Source organism: Chironomus tepperi, unplaced genomic scaffold, assembly GCF_022539635.2.
Source record: "Chironomus tepperi strain 1889 unplaced genomic scaffold, CSIRO-AGI_Ctep_v1 contig_335, whole genome shotgun sequence".
NCBI lineage: Eukaryota > Metazoa > Arthropoda > Insecta > Diptera > Chironomidae > Chironomus > Chironomus tepperi.
In genome coordinates, this window is record NW_027226457.1 from 3,291,051 (window position 1) to 3,312,320 (window position 21,270).

Below are 21,270 nucleotides of genomic sequence, written 5' to 3' on the forward strand. Positions count from 1 at the left end.
CGCAAATTTTACATGTTTTTAATAAAGTCAGGAAGAAAAAAAAATTTCTTCTTCCTCTTCCATCACTTTCATTTAAAGCAATTTGTGACATAGCTGAAGGTATCATAGCCACATATTTGACTTATTTCGAAAAAATAGTGCAAACTTTTCATTAGCAAAATTTGTGCAGAAATTAAAGAGAAATTTTTACGCACTTGAAGGCACAGTAAAAATAAATCGACATTGCCACGAGCCATAGGCATGTGTCATTTAAAAGCAAACGAACCCTAACAAAACTGAATAAAACAAAATACAGAACATGTAATAATAGAGCACATGCAATGGTCTAGCACGTTGAAGGGCACGACAATGAACCTTTACTAGCCGTATTGCATGCATGCTATATTACTTGTTTGTTTGTAGTGATGCAGATGATTCACCCTGTTTATTGCTTTTTGAATGCAGAAATTATAAGGGGTGGAATTTTTTGAGGTTATGTTGTCGTTTTGGCTGATATTTATATGTTTAGTATTTATGCCTTGCTCAGATCTATCTATATGCAAACATCTGTATTTCGGAGAAAACCACGTGGAATTTTTAATAAATTTTTTGCTATAGCTTTGGAATGGTAGCTCTAAAAATTTTCAAATATGTCTTATTCAACGCTTGCCACTTTTTTATAACTATATTACAAGATTTTTAAGCAAACTGAATGAATTTAGCACGAAAAAATTCAAAAAAACTTTTTGAGGTGCAAAAAAATTTAAACTTTTTGATTATTTTATAAATCAACTAATTTTAAATCATTAACGTTCGTTGAAATCAGAATAATATTTAATGACGTTTTTTAATGAATATTATGTTTAAACAAAACCAATTAAACCCCAAAAAAATGCGCTCTAAACTTCATCACCTTCAAAATTTTCCAACTTGTTACATTACTTTATTGTTATTGTAGGAAAATTCACCCCCTCACAGCGATTCTTATCTCACTCACTTCATAGTCGAGCTTCTACGTTTTTTTGTTTTTCCTTCCTATCATATCTGTCTTTAATGAATTTGAATTCTTCGTTTTCTTCCACGCTTCCACATTCATGCCAATTCTCATTCAGAGTTAATTTTTCATTCACATTGCATGATGAAATCGAGTTTAATGAGATGAAGATAAAAAATTAGTTGCGGGTGGTTAAAATTGCATACTAAAGAGAGTGCTAGCTTGGCAAGCATCCAAGAACAAGCAACAGAATGCTGTTATGACATCTTGATAGTCTCGAAAGTCGATGAACCACCCTGTTGAGCGAGGAGGGAGACTTTATATTATTTTTTAATATCATCCCCTCAAAATAGAGCAAAAAAAAATTGAAATTTTACATTATTTTTTTTTGTGTGCACATGAAATGATTTTGTGCTTGTATTCGTGCGGCTCAACTATCAATTCATTCATATTTCAACCCCTCAGATGTACACAATTTTTATTTTGTGCTGTGCATGAAGAGAGTCGAGAGAGAAGCAACATACTCAGAGAGGGTCGGTAAATTCAAAGAGAGTAGGAATGTAATATTGAGAGAATTAAAGGAACCGACGAGCATTCGATGAATGAATTTCAAAATTTTCCATCCTTTCGCTCTCTCCAAAAAGTACATTTTTTGAAAAGAGAGTCAGTCGGGAATTTTCTGTGCTTCATCGACAGCAAAGTGACTCTTCAGTTTGCATTTAGTATCGTTCGAGTTCGGTGAAAATTGTCTGTATTGTCTGTATTTTAATAGTCGCGGCGCGTTTTTCCCCAAAAAAATAATAATATCATCATTGTTAGATATATATACAGCACAGAGAAGAAGAAAAGAAACAGTCTGTGCATTAAGGGTACACATCGAATTATAAATAAATAAAATTTCATTCTTTGCCTGTTTTTCGGGGTTTTCCCGACCAAACATATACAGCATGAAAAGGAATAAAAAATCATTCAAAGCGTCAAAAAAGGATGGAATGAAAAATTAAATTTTCACAGAAAATCACGAGGATAATTGAATGCTATTTGGAACATAAAAGGCAGTTCCTTTCTTCATTGTAAATTTTTTTTTGGAAGGAAAAATTTTCATGTCATCAAATGCCTGCACGACGATGATGATGAAAGTTATAAACCTTTCAACTTTTTTTTTATTTTATTTATGCGAATTTTCTTCTAAAAACGAAAAAAGTTTTTTATGATTTTGAGCGGCATTAAGCGAATTGGTATGGGATTTTATTTTTGTATACCGAAATTGGAGTTTTTCAATCTACTTCCAAAAATTGTTTCGTGTGATTTTGAGGCACAAAAAAGGAAATTTTTATGAGTTTTGATTGAACTGACAATTTTCAATTTTTACGGGGATTATGCTGAGAAAATTGAATGAATATTGTTGATGAACATATTGGGTTTGGATTGTTTGAATGATTGGATAACAGTGGATGGAGATGGAGATGGAGTTGGATTTTGGATAAACAAGCTAGTTTAACAAACAGAAATGAGGAAATTGTGCAAAAAAATTGACAAATAACACCTCAGAATCATGCATTGATCATGATATAGTTTATACGTGTGGGATTCGAACCATAGAAAAATTGAATTTTTTGATCTTTTCAACATTTTACTAAGAATTAATTAAGAACAACTCAAAAAATATCAATTTATTATACAGTCCAAATGAAAATTTCTTAAGAAATCCGTCAATTATCGAGTTCAAATCTCAACCATTGCTTATTATATTTAAGCATGTTTCAAATTAGCAGTTTTATTTTTTCGAACCGAATTTTTGCCAATACTGCATACTGCAGAGCCGCCAACTTTTACATATACCTTTTAGCTAACTTTTTGGTCCTAAGCTCTAAGTAGTCCTGACATTTGTTAGATTCTAAACTTCGAGCTATGCTAATAATTTCAATAATCTTCTTCCTCTCTCATTTGTCATAATTAAGCATAAATTTGGCAACAATTTTCAAGCAATTTCCAATATTTCTTTAAAATTTTCCTACATTTTGTTGTCTGTTTTTCCTCACCATAAATCCTCCCTCGCTCTAAAAAATATGTATACACAACAACAGTCATCATAATCACATCGGAAAATGATATTGTGTCTTTTGTTGCGGAAACGAACGCAGCACATACACAGCAAAAAAAAAGAAAGAATTTTTCAACAGTGAAAGAGTGTGACATTAATCGGATTATGGCGATGGAAATGTTTTGCGCGAAAAAAAAGAACAGAAATTTGGAAAAAGGAACTGATAAAAAAGAATATTGAAAGGCAAATAATGGAGACATTTCAGCTTGAATATTTGAATATATTCATTCACGCAGTAGTCAACATTTCAATTCCAGATATGACAAATTTATCACCATTTATTACTCCCATGCCGTATTACGATTTATTAAGCATTTTCCTAGGCAAAAGTCGTTCAACTGGAAGCAAAAGAATAATTTTTTTTCATCCAATTAAGGACAAAAGCATGACATGAAGTAAAATAAACTTTTTGGATATCACCGGCATGTTTCACAAGCATAGATGTAATAATATCTTTGTCCTTACTTGATTCCACTTCCTCTCGAGTCACGACTACGTCTCGCGTTTACCTTTTTATTTAACTTTCTTCTTAAGGATGGAAAAAAAACTTTCAAGCTTTGCGTACACAAAAGTGCTTTAAGGTTTTTCTCACTTTTCTTTTGGTGGATTATTGCATTTGATGAATTGTGGAAAGGGATTAATGGATGTTTTATGTCGCTTCTTTGGGACTCCTTCGAGCGTGGAAGGGATGAGCTTTAAGAAAATTGAAGTGGGAATTGCTGGGGAATTGTTAATGACTTAACAGGAAATTAGAAGTTTATTAAAATCGGGTATAAAAAGGTGCAAAAAATAATAAACTCCCACCTAGACACAAATTATTTTTGAGCAATTTAGGAATCGAACCTCAAGATTTTTTTGTGAAATTATTCAATTTTCATCGTATTTTGCACAATTTATTGACAAAATAATGTTATAAGCATCAAATACAAAAAGACAAAAATTGCAAAAAGTGGATATAACCAAAGCATTCGACACAGAAAATGATTCTTAATAGGACTTGAACCTTAAGACTCTTCAATTTGAGTTTATCATTATTATTGGATGCCAAACTAGTTAGCATTCTATAAGTTCTTTATTTGTACCTAAAAGTTGGCTAACTTTCAACCTGACTCAAACCTTAAAACAGAAAAATCCCTAAGTTACATAAATCAAGCCTTAAGAAAACTTCATAATTCATCCAAAAAGAACCGAAAACCCTAAAAATAAGTTTAGTGCCATCGTCTAAGGACAAATAATTTGTACCTTGCCGTATATTATGAAATAAATTTAAGACACATTTATCCCGTACATGTTTTGCCTTTTTCTTTTGTGCGTATGCCTCTGCCAAAGCTCAATTTCATCCGAGGAAGAAATGAAAGTAAAAGTAAAAATAAGAAAGTGCTTCATATTTTTTTGTGTGTTCCTTGTGACTGTAATAGCGACACACATCGAGATATATACGACCATATTTATCTATGGCTTGTTGGTACGTTGTATGAAAGTAAAGATAATAGTAGGATGGAAGGAAAATTTTCATGTTTATGGCACCGTTATGCTATCATAGACGAGTGAGAGGCAGGAACGGAAAAGAAAAGTTTTCTATGTTTTGTGTTGTGTGGATGAAGAAGAAGAAGAGCACACAAAAAATTAACTCACAATTTATATCTCGTGACTATAAACATTCATTTTTCAACAAAACATGCACAGTTATTTTTGTGTAAATGTATTTGTGTATTTTGATGATTTTTCTCCATCATTCTGTGCGTAAGACTTGCTACAATGGAAATATTTGGAGTGCGTTTTTCAACAGAATTAGAGGATTGCCGAAGGATTTACATGGAATGTGTATTTTTTTGTGTGTGACAATTTTGATACTTCTGGGAATACTTTAATGCGGATAATTTCATCATGATATCAAGTTGATTTGGATGTATTCAGCAAATAATGGATTTGATTTTGTAGATTTCATGGAATTTTGTGACTATTTGACTGAATCTTGAGTCTTAGATTGAATACTTCATGCAAACTTCAAAATTACAGTACTAAAGTCAATTTAAGACAATACCTCAATCCACCTGGAAGTTCAACCCCTCCCTCCATCGCCCATACCTACAAATTACAATACTCAATCCATTCAAGCTATTTCAAGAATTCCTTAATAACTTCAAATGATTTATGAGCAAAAAACTTTAAAATTCCCTAACCATCGAATCCATTTCCCCAATTATCTTGTACCGCTGCCGATAAAAATCCCAAAAATAATTTCAATTCCCCCACGAATCTTAAAAAGGAATTTATAAACTTCCATTTATAGCCGACAGCAATTCATTTTTCATTCGCAAATATGCGCTAAAGAGATCCATCCATAAAGCAAGTGGTAAGTCGCATATATCGACTTGGGTATGAGTTGGAGTTATAGAAAAGAGATTGGTACGCAAGCGAGAGAGGTAAAGGCAAGTCAGGCAGGCAGGATGTAATAGCTGTATAATTTAGTTTACATGTCGACTGGCAATTTAAATTGCTTCAAAACATGAACGGGTCTCCGTTCCAATGATGGAGAAATGTGGCATATAAATGGTAAAAAAAAATTATGTAAATTCAACATTGGCTTTGTTCCTTGGGCTCTATGCTGTGTTATTAAATAAGAATTTCTAGTGACTGTGCGACTGTGTGTTTCCTTTTTAAGAGCATTTTTGTAAAGTGGAAAGTCTATGAACTGTTTGTCTTTATGACAATGGCTGCAAAACCTCAAGCTGTGGCCAAGATCGACACTTATGAGGTTTAAGTATAGCTAAAATGCAGTTCGATTCGACTTCAAGTTCTGCAAAGTAATTGGAAACTTTCTCTTGTGAAGTATGTAATTTCATACAAAAATTCAAAAAATTCTGAAAATTCTCATTTTCCACTCAAACCATAAGTTCAAATCCCACTTAAAATGCGCTTCCAATCCTTACATCCCTAAAATTCACTACAATTCCATTTTTTACATTCAAAATTCAAATGAGGAAGGAAAAAAAGGTTTATTTGGCTTTCTAGCTACATTCAGTTCTATTAAAAAAAATGTCCTGTGACAGATATTCCTCAATTTTATAGTGACTTTATGTCTACCATCACTAACGCACTTCGAACTCTTGAAAAAAAAAGGAAAAGGAAAATTTTCAATTCAGGACATTGGCATGAGGGGTGATTTAGAAATAAATCTCTTTTCTACCCTCCATTTAGTCGCCGACTCTCCGCATACACTCAACGATGGTGCCTGTGTGTATGTTTATTTCTGTTCCTATTGATATTATTGTTATTATTATCGATATTGCTGCTTCTTATGTTATTGTTGTTGTGATGTTGTGTAGGTAGGAGGCCATTAAAGGGTCTTCATAACCCTGATTTAAATTGAAACATTTTGTCGGGAGAGGAAGTGAAAATTTAACAATGCGATACACATGGCATTGCCTCGTTATCTACAAAAATGCACAGAAACAGAATTATGAAATTCTAATGCGCTCATTATTAATAAATATTCCTATTCCTCTTTCCCTCATTTTCGGCATTTTTTATAATATAAACATCAATTTTTTTTATATCTATATGGCACTAGGGGATACAAGGAATAAATTGCTCGATGGGTAATTTTTTATGAGAGGTTAGTCATTAATTAATGACAAATTTCACAGTATGTGGGGGACATTGCTATAGCTGGATTGGAGTTATAGTGAATATTTAGGATTATGGACTGTGGATTATCGGCCATGCATTGCAGAGGTGCACGACCTTTTATTTTTCGGGATACACCTTAGTAGTTAACCTAAACCAGAACCGCCCATGGCCACGATTCATGGCACTTCCGTTAAATTAGTGTGTCGCGGCACACAGGTTGCCCATCACTGATCTATATCGACTAATCCACATCCAATTTCATCACAACCATCTTCCTATAAACCAGAAAAACCGCAATTTTAATCTATCCCGTTATAAAATTCACTACAATTCCTCCTATCTGCAATCCCTAACCGCATCTCACATCTCTATTTTTGATTCCAACCATGAGACATTATTAGCATCTCTCGTCAAGATGATTATATTAAAGTGATTTAAATTTATCGAGTGTCATTATTACTGTTATGTGCTTCTTGCTTTTTTTTCGTCACTGCCTGAAACATTATTGAAAACTCTAGAGTTAATGATAAGGAAATGAGACGCTGTGTAGGCGTTTTGGAAGCAAAATAATGATGTTGATGACGATAATGAAGACAAACTTTTGAATTATTTTGTTTGTTTATTTTTTGGATGTATAGTTGAAGAAAACTTTAAAATGTGGTTGGAATTATATATTTTTATGAAAGAGATGTTGGGGATGTTGTGATGATTTTGGGAGAATTTTTGGAGGGTCTATGGTGGGATTTGGAATTTTTTAGTGCCTTAAACTAGGAAATATTGTAGTCTTCTGAAGAAAAGAGGGTTAATGGACTAAATGTTGGTAAAATTCAAGAGAATCTAGCTAACAGCAATAAATTGCCCGGATAGGATTCGAACCTATGATTGGACATTGTCATAATATGCATGATTGATGGTTAAAGTGCTTTTGAACTGTCAAATGAGGTTCGAACCTATGACTACAGTGTCATTTTACACAATGATCATGTCAAAGTGCTTAACCACTGCACCATCATGGCACTTAAGCTGTAATATTCGATTAACGGCATATATTCCTATATAAAGGCTGTCTTATGACTTTGAAGGCTCTGAATTAGGCATTTAAATGCCAATATTATTCCGAATTCAATCAACATTTCGTTCAAATTCCAAAAATTCGGCTCTAAAAATTCACATTTCCATCAAAATCTGACAAAATTCTCTCCAAGAGTACTAAGCGGTTTATGTAAAGTTGAAGAATATTTCAATAGTGAAATTTAATATTACACACAAGGGATTGACGGAAACGAAACTTTCACTTGAGGTTTTTAATATTTACAACATAATGGAAATACCAACAACAAAAACAAGAGCTTAATTAATAAATTACACGCATTATCAAATTACTTTCTCTCGTTCATCTTCATTCCTAGCTATTTATTGTGCTATGTGCTGATAAAATTCTTTCATACTACATTATTAAGTGGAATAATTTTATGGATGGATGTTGATGACGGAAAAAAATGTTTTTACTACATGAAAATTAAATCATACTCTTATATGGTATGGCATTGACAGTAGGGGTGGCGATGGTTTATGCTCACTGTGATAATTATTAACATGGAAAACAGATAAAGTTGATGAGGAATGAAATTTTCTTGTTTCTTGTTGTAATTTGGTTATTGGAATTCTTTTTCGATGTTGTTGGATGTGATTTTATGGATGTTTGTGGACTGTGAATGTGATTTGGTGTGTTTTGGGGACTAGTTTGGTTACAGGACATTTCAATCACTTGTTAAGTTACCAGATAGGTGTAAAGTTAGGTCTTAATTAATATGAACTAGTTTAGAGCTTGCTGACTGTTTGAAGCAGTTTAGGGGCTGGTTACTTAAGCTTTTGAGCATTTTTGATCAGTTCCCCATACTTTGGAGGGGAAATTGTGTCAAAAATTGAAGAATTGTTGAGAAAAGTTCCAAAAAATTAGAATTTTTCCTAGATTTTCCACCTACAATGATAATATGCCCTTCCATCCACTTCCTAACCACAGATTCACGTGTACAATCTCAATCTACCCCAAAACAAACAAAACAAACATTTTCCAATAGCTTTTTCAGAAGCTTTATCAATACCTTTTGAGCTAAACTTCGATTTTCTTTCCTTTGAAGCATAAAATTTCTTTTGTATATACTTTTTTTTTTTTAGATCAAGCCATAATCAAATGAAAGCACTCTTAAAAAACTGAATTCCCTTGATTCGTGTCATAAATCAATTTATTTTATTTTTCCGCAAAAAAACAAAATAAGCAAAACTTGTGGAATGAAAACTTTTTTATTGATCATAAATTTTGAGATAAAACAAAAATTATAGTCCAAGGGAAGGTGAGCTTGTGTCATAAAAAAAAATTGGATTTTGTTGGATGTGGGATGATATGCTTTATGCTATTGATTGGTCAGTTTATTTTGGAATATTTGGTTGTTTATACAAAGAAGGGATAAACTTGGGATAAACAATGAATATGCTACTAGAGGGCAAAGGAAGCTTCAGTCACAGGAATGATCTTTGGTACCAGGGGCCTGACTACCCTCCTTCACTCCCTGAATACCTGAATACGCCCCAGGTAGATTGCAAAAGCAGCAGTGATCAATAATTTTTAAAATAATCCAATTCTTAGATTGATACTTACTGGATTCAGGGTTTTGTCGTATTGGGGTACTTTATCCTGAACCAACCCTTCAGTACTCTGATCCATGCATGTATTCCTAATCAAATTCTCTAATTCAAACACTGCTCACAATTCGAATTAAATTCTTAAACCAATCAAAATTTAAACAAACAGTTGAAGCCATAAGTATACCTTACTCTGCCTTATATCAAAGCAATAATCATAATAAAGTCATTCCATTCCCATTAACCATATAATAAAATTTTAAAATATAAATATGAGAATTTCTCAATTGCCCTTTCATGTTGCTTATTCCACATTCAATTTCCTCAGAATTTTCAATAATATTAAATCACAATTTTCATTCCATTCATCATGTTGTTCCTTTCATAATTTTCTCTCTTTTATGATTTACAGTTCAAAAGCATATACACAAGAGTTGAGTTCAAAACAACAACAACAGGACCAAAAATAATGTTTATATAAATAATAATCCTCAATATGCTGATATGTTTATATGTATTTAAATATATATATCAATGAGACAGTAAAATGACGGCAACATAAAAATTGGAAATAAAATAATAATGATGTAGATACAGTGATGATGCCGTACTTTTGTGCAACAAAATATCCATTAATGTGTGCATTTGAAATGTTCCGCAAGTGGAAATTGAAATAAAATAAAAAATATTTAGTGCAAAAAATAAAGTTATCCTGTGTGCAATATAAAGGATATAGTGAATGATATAAACAGCAAGGAATATAAAAATAAAGCAGAATAAGAAAAAAGAAAGAAAAAAAAAATTATGAGCATTGATAAAAATCTATATGATGAATGGTGTTGTTGATAAATTGTGTTCTAACATTAGCATTTGGAATTTAATTTGTTTTGGATTTATTTTACTCGTTCGTTATGTTGGTAAGTAGATTCAACATGCATACATACATACTTAAATATAGCATCATGTGAACAATAATATCTCATGAAAAATTATTGAATATGATATGAGAAACATTTCCTCATTGTTCTTGTTGCTGGATGGTGTTGGGACGTGCCAAGGGATTGCGATGGATATGCTAATGATGGTGATTTTGGAGCTGATGTTCTGGTTGATTTATCATGTGGATTTTGCGAAAAATTGCCAGAAATTGAAATGAGAAATTTAATTTAAGACTTCGAAGTCAAAAGTTCAAATCCTATGAAATTCTCTGGTATTTTACTTGTTTATGCTCCTTTTTTGACTACCAAAGTATTTTTTTGTCTTTCCTTACTACACAGCTGTACAAGTCCATCTACATCCTTACATCTACATTGAACTCTATAAACATGCAACAATAACCCCCAAATGTCCCACCCCTTGATCTGAATATAATAGGACTAATATATTTATGCTCCGATATCATCATTGCATGTGCTGTGATATCTCTGTGCCAATGACTATTTTGTTTCTTCCTACACTTTCATTTATTTATTATTTAATATTTTTTGTTCGATTTTTCGAAAAATATTTATTTTCATTCTCATCAGTTTTGTGCTGTTCTGTATAGCGTTACTGATACAAAATCATTAATAGGAATGGATAGACTGAAATAATATTTGGATGTGATGGCTAATGTTTTTGGATTGTATCTGTTTCAGATATCTATCGATGATAGTTTGGGTGTCTATTAATATGGAATTTTTTGTGGTTCTATCTATAATGATGTGGCATGTCTTTGGATGGATATAGAATATCACAAGCCTGTCTGAATATAGAATGTCACAAGCCGGGGCTGATACTCGATTATATTCAGCAGCTTGATGATTGAGTATGAGTAAAGTAGAATGTCATCATTGCCTAATTACAAGCCTTAAGCATAATTAATATATCGAAAGTAATAAGAACAACAGTAGGACTCGAACTTGAGATATTTGACTCAACAATGCAAATGCACAAAGAGGCTGTTCACTTATTACGTCCAGGAGGAGATGGGGAAGGGGTGCAACTGAAGTGAACGGTCCATAAGTTCAAGATCTGAGATTGCTAATTCTTCAAATTTCAATAAAAATTCCAGTTCTTTGTTGGATAGGAAAAATTCCTAAACTACACACAAACTAAACCTCACATCAACAGCAGTATAGCAGTAACAACAACAACAACAACATCAAAGCCATACCAAAAAGAACTATTTCTAGTTTGAATTGTTTATCGATAGTGAAAGACTGGAGACTTCACATTGGCAAATGATTATTTAGATTGAGGGCAATTTGTTGTGTTTGTTGGTGGATAAATAATTGTTATTGAGAAGCTTTTAAGGGGATTGGATTGTGTTTAAGGCCAATCAAGAAAGTTTTTTAGGCAACAAAAAAGAAACTTTTTATTTTCTTGGAATTGTTTTTGGGGTTCCGTTAAATTAAGGAAATTTATGAGGACTTTAAGGCACAGTTTTATGATGATTTAAAGAGAATTTCAGACTCAATTTGTGAAAATCGTGAAGAAAAGGTTCAAAAAATGCAGACCGAGTTGTAGCTATGCAAACCTTTTTAGAAATGGATATGGAAAATCCATATCAAGTTCCTTAAAAAGCATTTGAATGAATTTTACCCCCAAAAACCACCAAAAATGCTTTTTTCCAAAAATGAAAAGAATATTTGAGCATGCAAAAAAGAATCCATTTGTATCCAATTATTGCTTCCATGAATTAATCTGTGCTTAAGCTTGTTTGCAAAAAATCTCCATAATCTCATGGTTTTAATGGATTACACTTACATTCATTATCATGATTTTGGACTCTCTGTTAAATTTCAGTTTATATTAAAGCTTAATGAAAGCAATCCTTTCGATTCATGCCTGAAGATATGAACGTTTAATGGTAAAAGGTAGTAATTGCTAGGCAGCAAATTTTTTTATATTGTAATTAAAGTGATGATTATGGGCGAGAAATTAAAGTTGAAAGCCTTGATATTACTTTGAGCATTAGCAACAATATTGCAGACATTCATTGCCGATTCATTAAAAATAATTATTGAAATTAAGTTTTGCAATTGAATTTTTAATTGATATGGTCATGAATGCTTTATTCCAGTGTTGTACAAACTGTGTGCTGCGACACTAATGCAATGAACCTCATGATGTGTGTGGTTCGTTCATGATTCGTTCAAACTCATGATTCGTTCAAACTTACCACCAAAGATGTGCCGCGGTACACAGATTGCTCACAACTGATTTATTGTAATAAGAATATCAATCTTTTGAAATTCAATCTTCTGATGGAACTAAGAGATATCTTTTTAACATAATTACCATTATAATGTGCAAGACTAATTAATTTTCTATTTTTGTTTGTAATTCAAGTCTGATCAATATGTGGGAATTGATATTTGGATCATTACGTAATCATTCTAAGAATTTAAAGATTCCAAGGCAACAGAGTCGATAAAAGTTTTCTAAATGCTAAATGTCACTAGTTTCTAGTCAAACGCAGTGCCTCTAGCCTTGGATAATCTATAAAATACAGCCGAAAACTGAGAGCTTTTTACTAGCAGTAATTTTTGTCAAAATCGAAAAGCGTCCGTTCTATTAATTTATAGCTATAAGAGTGGATAGAGCGATTTCTATGGCTTAATTCATAGCTTTTTAGAGCACACAGACCACCTCTAATAAGTTTGAAAATTCGTTCAAAATCTAGCTCAACAATTCAAAAACTTCCTCAAAATCTCAAATCTACCTCAAAACTCAACATACCCCCTTCAAAGCCCACAACAACAACAACAACTTATCTATTTACTTAGGCTCTCCATTACCAAAATTAAGCCTTTGTCTTACAAAATAAAGGTTAATTATTTGTATAGTAATCAGAACATCCTGTTGGGCATTTTATGTATTAATGAAAATAATTATTTTAATTTCATTGCACAAACAAATTAATTTTAACATTTTTTTTACAAATTATGTTTTTTTGTTATAATTTTCGAATATGTTATGATTACCCCCAGCTGTTAATTATGTTCAATTGATAGCAAATTACTACAACATTTGAATAATTTGGATGTTATTAATTTTTAATGTAGTTTTTATGGAGACTGAAGCTACTGGTTATTTGTTAGGTGGAAAGAGTAGGAGTTAATTAAATTTTTTCAATTATTTCCAGTGGGGGTCGTTCAATTATTATGAAACACTCTTAAAAACAGGGTAATGGGGAAGGCAGTAGGTTCAAGATCAGCTCCTTAGGAGGATCGGAGTCATTTTTGGGATTTGATAGGTTTGTGGTCTAAATCTGCAATTTTAGATGCTCTAACTCAAGAAAAACTAGTAAAAATTGAACAAAAATCCTCAACATGCCCAAAATCACTGTCATTTATGTAAGCACCAACCCAAAAATCGATTGACAAACAAGAACACAAAATTTCACTAAATTAACTTTTGAAAATCAATTTACCGTGATTACAAATTGGATATACCCGAATAACTCCAAACAACCTTTCGATTAATGGAAAAAAATTTACAAAATTCTTGCCTAATTGAACTTAAATGCTTCAGTAATTAAAATAAATTTTTTGGCACCCTCTTTAGCCTTCTTAATTGACATTTTTTCTAAAAAATACTTATAAATCTATTAAAAATTCATTCATTTTCAAACTTTTATTCAATTTCGATTATTTCACGTCAATAATAAATAAATTATTAAATAGAGGACAATCAACCTAATTTCCTGACTCTCTGTTGTTTTAATTCAATTGAATGGATTTATAGATGATCGGAAGTGAAGCATTTATCATATAAAAGTCTTCAATTTGCTTAATTAAAAATAGTCAAAAATAAGTTATATTTTACATTTAATAGCTTATATTGAAATATAGACTAGCTTGTGATAAATTATTGATAATCCGTCTCTCTATGAGCTGTGTACTTGCTATAATTTTGATTATATTGTCGCCATAATTCATAAAATATTCAAGAACATGAAAATTTCTCTCAAAAGATGGAATTTTATTTGGAATTGAAATTTATTGACTTGGTGGAAGATGAGAAAATAATTTGCTTAATTGCTTAATTATTCTTGTTTTAATCAAGTTGAAACTTTTATGATTTAATTACTGAGTGAGAAGTTTTCATTAAGAATTTTGTTTGGAAAAGTTTTATGAGGTGTTGTTGGGTGAATTTTGAGTGGAAACACCTTTTTCAATGCAAAATTCTTAAAGTTTGAAGACAAATCTATCCTAAAAGATGGAAAATTGATGCGAAACCACAAAAAATGATACAAATCTGCTTATTTGATTCAAAAATACAGAAAATTAATGCAAAAACATCAAAATTTGATCAAAAAATGCGAAAAGTGATGCAAAAATTACAAAAATGGAAGCAAAAGTTTGAAAAGATGCAAATTTGATGCAAAAAATATTTAAATTGACGCAATGTTGTGATTGATGTTTAAAATTAGTGACGCAGAACTTTATTAAACTGACGCGAAAGAATAAAATTGAAGCAAAAGTCAGAAATGAAGCATAAATCACTTTGGAAACCATAAAACCGATAAAATACTAAAAATTAATTTATTTAGCAGTAAAATTACAAATTCCGATTCAAAATATTAACTAAAGCTTCCCAAAATTATCAAATTTAATCCACAAATTCCCTCATAATGCACCTAATTTCCCTAAATTCTCAAAAACTAAATTCATTAATATTTCAACAGCATTTAAAACATTTATTTTACCCAATTCAAATATAAACTATAATTTTACTAATTCATACCAAAACTACTTGAAATAATAATTTTCCAATAAACGTCCGCTCAACATGCAAAACAATTCAGTACATACATTAAATTCATAAATATTGATTAGACTCATTTTGTATGATAATTTGAGATAATTTTGATTCACTCGATCGAATTTCATCAATTTAATATAAATGAAACATTTCAGGACGGAACGGAATTTTTCAAAAAAATTAATGAAAATTGTTCTGAACTGGAAAAAATATATTAAATTAATTTTAAAATTCAATTTTTAATCCACAAATTATATTATTTATTTTCTCCCACAGTTTATGTTGATGGAATTGCACATGGAAAAATTATTGCGCCCCCAAGCTATACAGCTTTAACGCATGATCTCGATGTCGAAATTCAAACATCAGAAATATTACCATTAGAATTTCTCAATTTAAAGCTATCCTATTTGGGAGAGCCAGCCTTTCATAATATTCATCACATAAACTTTTACACAGACGAGCAAACAAATTCAACGAAAATTAAAGTGCCATGCTCTCTATTCACACGAGCCGGTCCATATTCATTGCATGTTGAGGGCAATGCAATCAATACAACATTATCAATAGATGATAATCATCTATTGGAACATAAGCTCGATGTACGATGGCCATATCCGAGATTAACAGTAACACATGAAAATATTGAAACATACGATCAATCAGTCAGTGCTGTGATTGAATTTCTTGATGTTGAATGTCCAATTGATATGACATCAATCGAAGATGTGCCATCATTTCATCTTGAATTGATTTATTGTGGATTGTATGATGTTGTTTGCGATTCACATACGGTACCATCAAATTCGACATTTTTCATACAATTAGTGCATGGAATACAAAAGAATATTGTCGTTCCATTGAATTGTGAATATTTTGGATTGGCCGGAAATTATGTGCTCCATTTGAGGCCTTTGCCACCCCTCAATTCATCATTGTCTGCCAAGGCATATATTAAGGTATGTCAAAAAGAAAAAATATCAATTTTTCCACTCGATTGAATTATGTAGACATTCCCTCCTACCCCGCACAAAAAAATAACATGTCAATTTTCTTATCTCATTCCTTATAGGTTGACTGGAGTAAGCAATATATCCTTAATATAATGGATATAAAGAGCACATATGATTGTGCTGATTCGGGCATTCGTGTAGTTGTCAAATATCCAGCATGTATTATGGACAATGATCGTGTTAGATTGTACGGAAAATTGCCAGCTGATGTTCATTCTATTGCACGACCGACGAGGTTTGTTAAACAAATTTTTTAATTACAATTTAAATGAAACATTCTCATCCTGTTGTCGGCTATGTCTATTTGCTTGAGTGCGGTCTCTGAAGGAGTTTTTTGTTCGGTTCCGCTATATTTATTTATGCCCCAAAAAAATGGCTGTTGTGTATTTTCGGGTCAACTTTCATTTAATTTACATATTTTATAAGACTCGCTATAGCGCAACAGACTAAGAATAAGTTTAATTAAAATGTTGATTAAAAAAAACTTTTTTTTATCCTGTACTCCTTTTTTGTGACAAATCTACATGTAACCCTCATTCGCAAATTTGTTTAGCCTGGTTTATGTAAATGAGAGGAAAATTGAGAGAGGCCAACACAATGTTTACTTCAACTGTGAGCTATTTAATGAGCGATTTATCGAATACTGTTTTGTTTATGTGACGGAAGCGAAATCCGGTGCCGTTTCTGATATTCGATCTGATTGTGTACCTACGTCTCCGGTTTATGGTAAGTCATTGAATTTATTTATTTGGGGGTTTCTTGGAAGTTGTGAGTTTTGTTTTCTTGAGGATTATTTTCATTGTTATGTTTTTTGTACTACTCGGAAGGATGTTGACTTGAAGCATTATATAAATATTTGTTTGCTCCGACTTAAAGCTTCAAAATTCATTGCAATTTCTTTGAAATACTTGTACATCTCAGAGAAATTTGACTTTGAAAACTCGATATGGGAGATCCGTGAGAAAATGAAAATCCTAATCCAACGTAAATGATGACAAATTTATCATATATTTCCAACAAATTGTGCAATTTCCTCAAGAAAACTCATCAATTCATGTCTAACATAGACAGACTAGCAACAAAATGTGACAAATTTTTACATCCATTTCCCTTCTATTCATCCATGATGGATTGACAAATTTTTTTTTTGCAGTCATGTCTGAATAGAACATGGACATAGAAAAAGAAGAAAAAAATAATTATTTACCTTACTTTTACTCAATGAATTCAGGTCCAATTGATGGAAAATGGGGACGATGGAGTAATTGGAGTGAATGTTCGGCAAAATATGCTCGAGGCATTCAGACTCGATATCGTATTTGCGATTCGCCAACGCCAAAATATAATGGAAAATATTGTGAGGTAAGTGCAGTCATGCGACTTTAATGGAAAAAGTTCAGTGAAGCGTTATTCACAAATTGAGTTATAAATGGAAATGAAATAAATATTAAAACTTATCGCTGTTGCTGTAGTTGGCGGTTCCGCCATAAAAAATATAAAATTATTATTTATAACTGTATATCCTTCACTAGGGTCCAACAACTGAACAACGTCCATGTAGTGGAAGTATCTCAAACATCTGGGAATACTTTTTTGGCACAAAGTCATTCGGCACGATCAACAGTACTGATATAATGGATGAGGTCGGTCCGAGTTGTCAGTGTGGATGTATAATTCATTTATTAAAATCAAAGCCAAGAAGATTGCTGGCAACGTCAACACAAAGCTGTCCCGGCATGGAAAATGCTGTGTGGACGATTCAAGTGAGTCAAGACTACAAAATTAAAAAATCATGAAGAAAAAAGCTCAAAGCATACTTATTTCATTAGGTTGAGGAAGGTCATCAGATTCAATTCAATCTCGATTACTTTGTGCTTCCATGCCCAACGCAAAGTATTAAAGTACGAGATGGAAAGGACGTTTGGATGTCAGAATTAATCGGTGAATATACGGGTCGCGGTGTGCGGTATAATGGCAATGTTGCGTCAACAGGCGAATATTTGCTGATAGACTTTCACCTTAACGATTCACAGATCGTTAATAATGCCTGTTATGCTGGTTTTATCGGGCATGTAGAGATTTTAGGTGAGCATTTTTGTTATAGTTTTGAATATTATTTTTTAGAATTATGTTGTGGTTTTGTGAACATCAGCGGCATATGTTTTGTCCTGTAGTTACATAACTCCTCATTGGCTTGCAAATTGTACAATTTATTGTTTGCTTGTATCAGGACATGCTTTTGCCACTTTTTTAAGCCTATTTAATAGAAAAGTTTGTGAATTCTGTTGGATTTACTGCATTTAAATCCCAAAAAACTTTTTGAGGTGGACAAATTTTTCACTTAAAAATTTTTTGAATTTTTAAAAATCCGTTAAATTTTTCAACTACAAAAAATGTCAACTAATCATGAAATTTCAAATTTCCTTCCAGATCCAATAAACGTAACGCTACCAAGCGTAGCTGAATCATCAATAATGGGACTGTTAACAAAGGATCATCGTGCAATAACACAATTTAACTTTACACATCTTTTTGTATTTCTATTTTGTGGTATAATTCTACTAATTAGTGTATTTTTGGGTGCTCAATACATCTTCCGATATCATCGATATCAATTGGCAAAGAGTAAAGAAGAGTCTGATTCACCGCTCAACACGCCACACGGCTCAACAATATCAATAACACGAAATCCACAAGATGGAAATATGCGTGCAATATCGACATCTACACTAATGTCAGAAGTTGTTACGCTTGTCAAATTAAAGCCGAAAACATCATCGACAATCAGACATAAGAAGTTACGTGAAAGTGTCGTGAGTCAGGATTTTGAGAAGGATCAATTGAATGATTCTGATTCAATTGGAAATTATTCAAAGTAATGCATCATATTCATATATCTCTATATACACATATATATTCGTATTTGTGGAAATAAAGAAAATTGAAAATATCAAATTTTCTTCTTCTTTTATCAATCTTTCTTTCCGGTACTCATCATTCAATCTTTTTTCTGATACTTTGACAGCAATGGAAGTACAAACACGATTACGAATGAGGTAAAGGAAGAAGACCTAACACCGATTATGTTGCAGAAGAAGTCACACAGCGCTCCTGAGTCAGATACATCGAGCAACAGCATCTTTGAACAAGTAACGCCTGTTCCGAAGAAGAAATTGAGTCTTGATGGAAATCTTATGAAACGTGATATATCAAGTAACACGGTGAAGGAATTGCTGAAGGAAAAGTGTGAACAGATGCAAGAAAAAGACTTGGACGAGGCGTCGAGTTATTGCTCGAGTATCAGTAGGACGAAGACAGCATCACCTGCAGCCACGTTAACAAGTGTAATTTAAATTAGATTTTTTTTTATTACTGGAAAATATGTAGGGCAGGAATGAAAATAAGAGCTATAAATTGAGTTATGAGAAAAAAGTTTTCTATTCTAAACGAGAAAATTTTTGTATTTTGAAAGTTTTTCTTGTTTGAATTTTATGGATTTCATATCCATTATGGGAAGGTGTTTGTGAGAAAATTGGCTGGATCCGGGATGAAAATTCAGAGTAGGAACTTAAAACATATTATAGTAGTTTAATGTGAACTTTACAAGACTTTGAATAAAAACTGAACATATCTGTATGGAAATATCAAGACAAACTAGAAAGGTTCTTAATATGCTTAGTTTGCATGTTAGAATTTTCAAGAAAACACGTGGAATTTTTCAAAATATTCAATTTTCAATTGTTTAAGTGATTTTCTCGTGTCAGAAGATATTGAATCTTGTTTGCTCACTTATTTAGAGTACATTTGAACTTTAAATCTACAATAAACAATGCTTATTAAGTTGGAAATTCACATTTGAATTGTCGAAGTGGAGAACTCATGGAAAAACTAATATTTTAATCCAAAGTCAATGAAGAACTTTGAAAATACTATTCAAATTAATTAATTAAATTCAAAATTAGTTAAATTTAACAAAATTAGATTAAAACTCATCAAAATTGAAAATTTGGTCTGAATATGATTGCCAATCTGATTAAATTACCAACTGGATTCACCAAATTTTCACAACAAATTTCCCATTTCCAAAAAGGAAACTTTACAATTTTCTGTCTTAATTTAATAAAAAGAATTTTCCACTATCTCTACCTTCGTAATCATCCTTTTATAAACTCTAGAAAGTTTCTTCAATCTTTTCTTATTTTTTCTTTGTAGGGAAACTATTCACCAGCACTTAGTTTAACAAGCACAGCGAGAATTCGATTAAATAATCAAAAGGAGAATAAGGAGAAGAAGAATCGCTTAAAATTAATGGTAAATCCGGGATCACAATACTCGATATCGACACAAGAGGAAATGGAAATGGATTATTATGACTATAATGTTGTAAATGCTAGTGCTGCACCTGGTTCATATCTTGGTATGGATCCAGCATTTCTTGTATGGATTCCACCTATTGACGAGAATAATGGCATCATTAGCGATTTAGAGAACGATGGCGAAGAAATCCTGCCATCACATTCAGACGTTGATCCGGGAAGCAATAAAGAAAGTCCGGACGAAGCACCAGCAAAAATTCCAATTAAGCCACCTAGAAAAAGTCTCATTTCACCATCAAGCGGTGATTCAACTCCACTCACATCGTCCTCGAATGGTAGTGGTAGTAACATCAACATAAATCCAAAGGAAATACTCAAAAAAATTAATTTTCTACAAAAGACAGCAGTTGTCGTTACAAGCGTGTCGAATGAAAATTTAGAGCATAAATCACCGACAAAGCACGTTGATGTTAAACGAATATCTATTGTGGAGAAAGAAACGAGTGTAATAAAGTCACCGAGTGATAATAGAATATGCGAATACTATGAACTATCGGATATAAAGTTTGCTGATGACGATATGGATGAAACGGATGTTGTTGAAGATACTGCATTTGAGATGAGAAGTTAATTTTAAGTTAATGAATTTTTCATTTTCACATGTTATGTGATAATTGATGAAATAAATTAGAGTTGGAAACTCTCCTGTAGCTTGTGGATGTATATTTGACTTGTGTCTTTTGATTTGTTGGGGGATATTTTAAATTTGTTGAGGGAATTTTGGGAGAGAATTGTGGACAATATGTGATAATTGAGAGTGAATGTTAGACGAATTGA

General features: G+C 32.0%; 2 protein-coding genes across 2 annotated transcripts in view; one reads left to right on the plus strand and one right to left on the minus strand.

The window, feature by feature from the left end:
- LOC139093389 (uncharacterized) overlaps nucleotides 1–21,270 on the minus strand; it is a 120,613-nt gene that overhangs the window by 56,633 nt on the left and 42,710 nt on the right. The gene's annotated exons all lie outside the window — the stretch shown is intronic.
- On the plus strand, nucleotides 1,707–21,073 carry gogo (golden goal). The gene is made up of 11 exons (XM_070643942.1): nucleotides 1,707–1,842; nucleotides 9,766–10,270; nucleotides 15,381–16,063; nucleotides 16,177–16,352; nucleotides 16,671–16,843; nucleotides 17,349–17,479; nucleotides 17,650–17,880; nucleotides 17,947–18,202; nucleotides 18,548–18,992; nucleotides 19,143–19,461; nucleotides 20,330–21,073. The coding sequence occupies exons 2-11, from the start codon at nucleotides 10,180–10,182 to the stop codon at nucleotides 21,062–21,064; spliced, it is 3,240 nt and encodes a 1,079-aa protein (XP_070500043.1). The 5' UTR covers nucleotides 1,707–1,842; nucleotides 9,766–10,179; the 3' UTR covers nucleotides 21,065–21,073.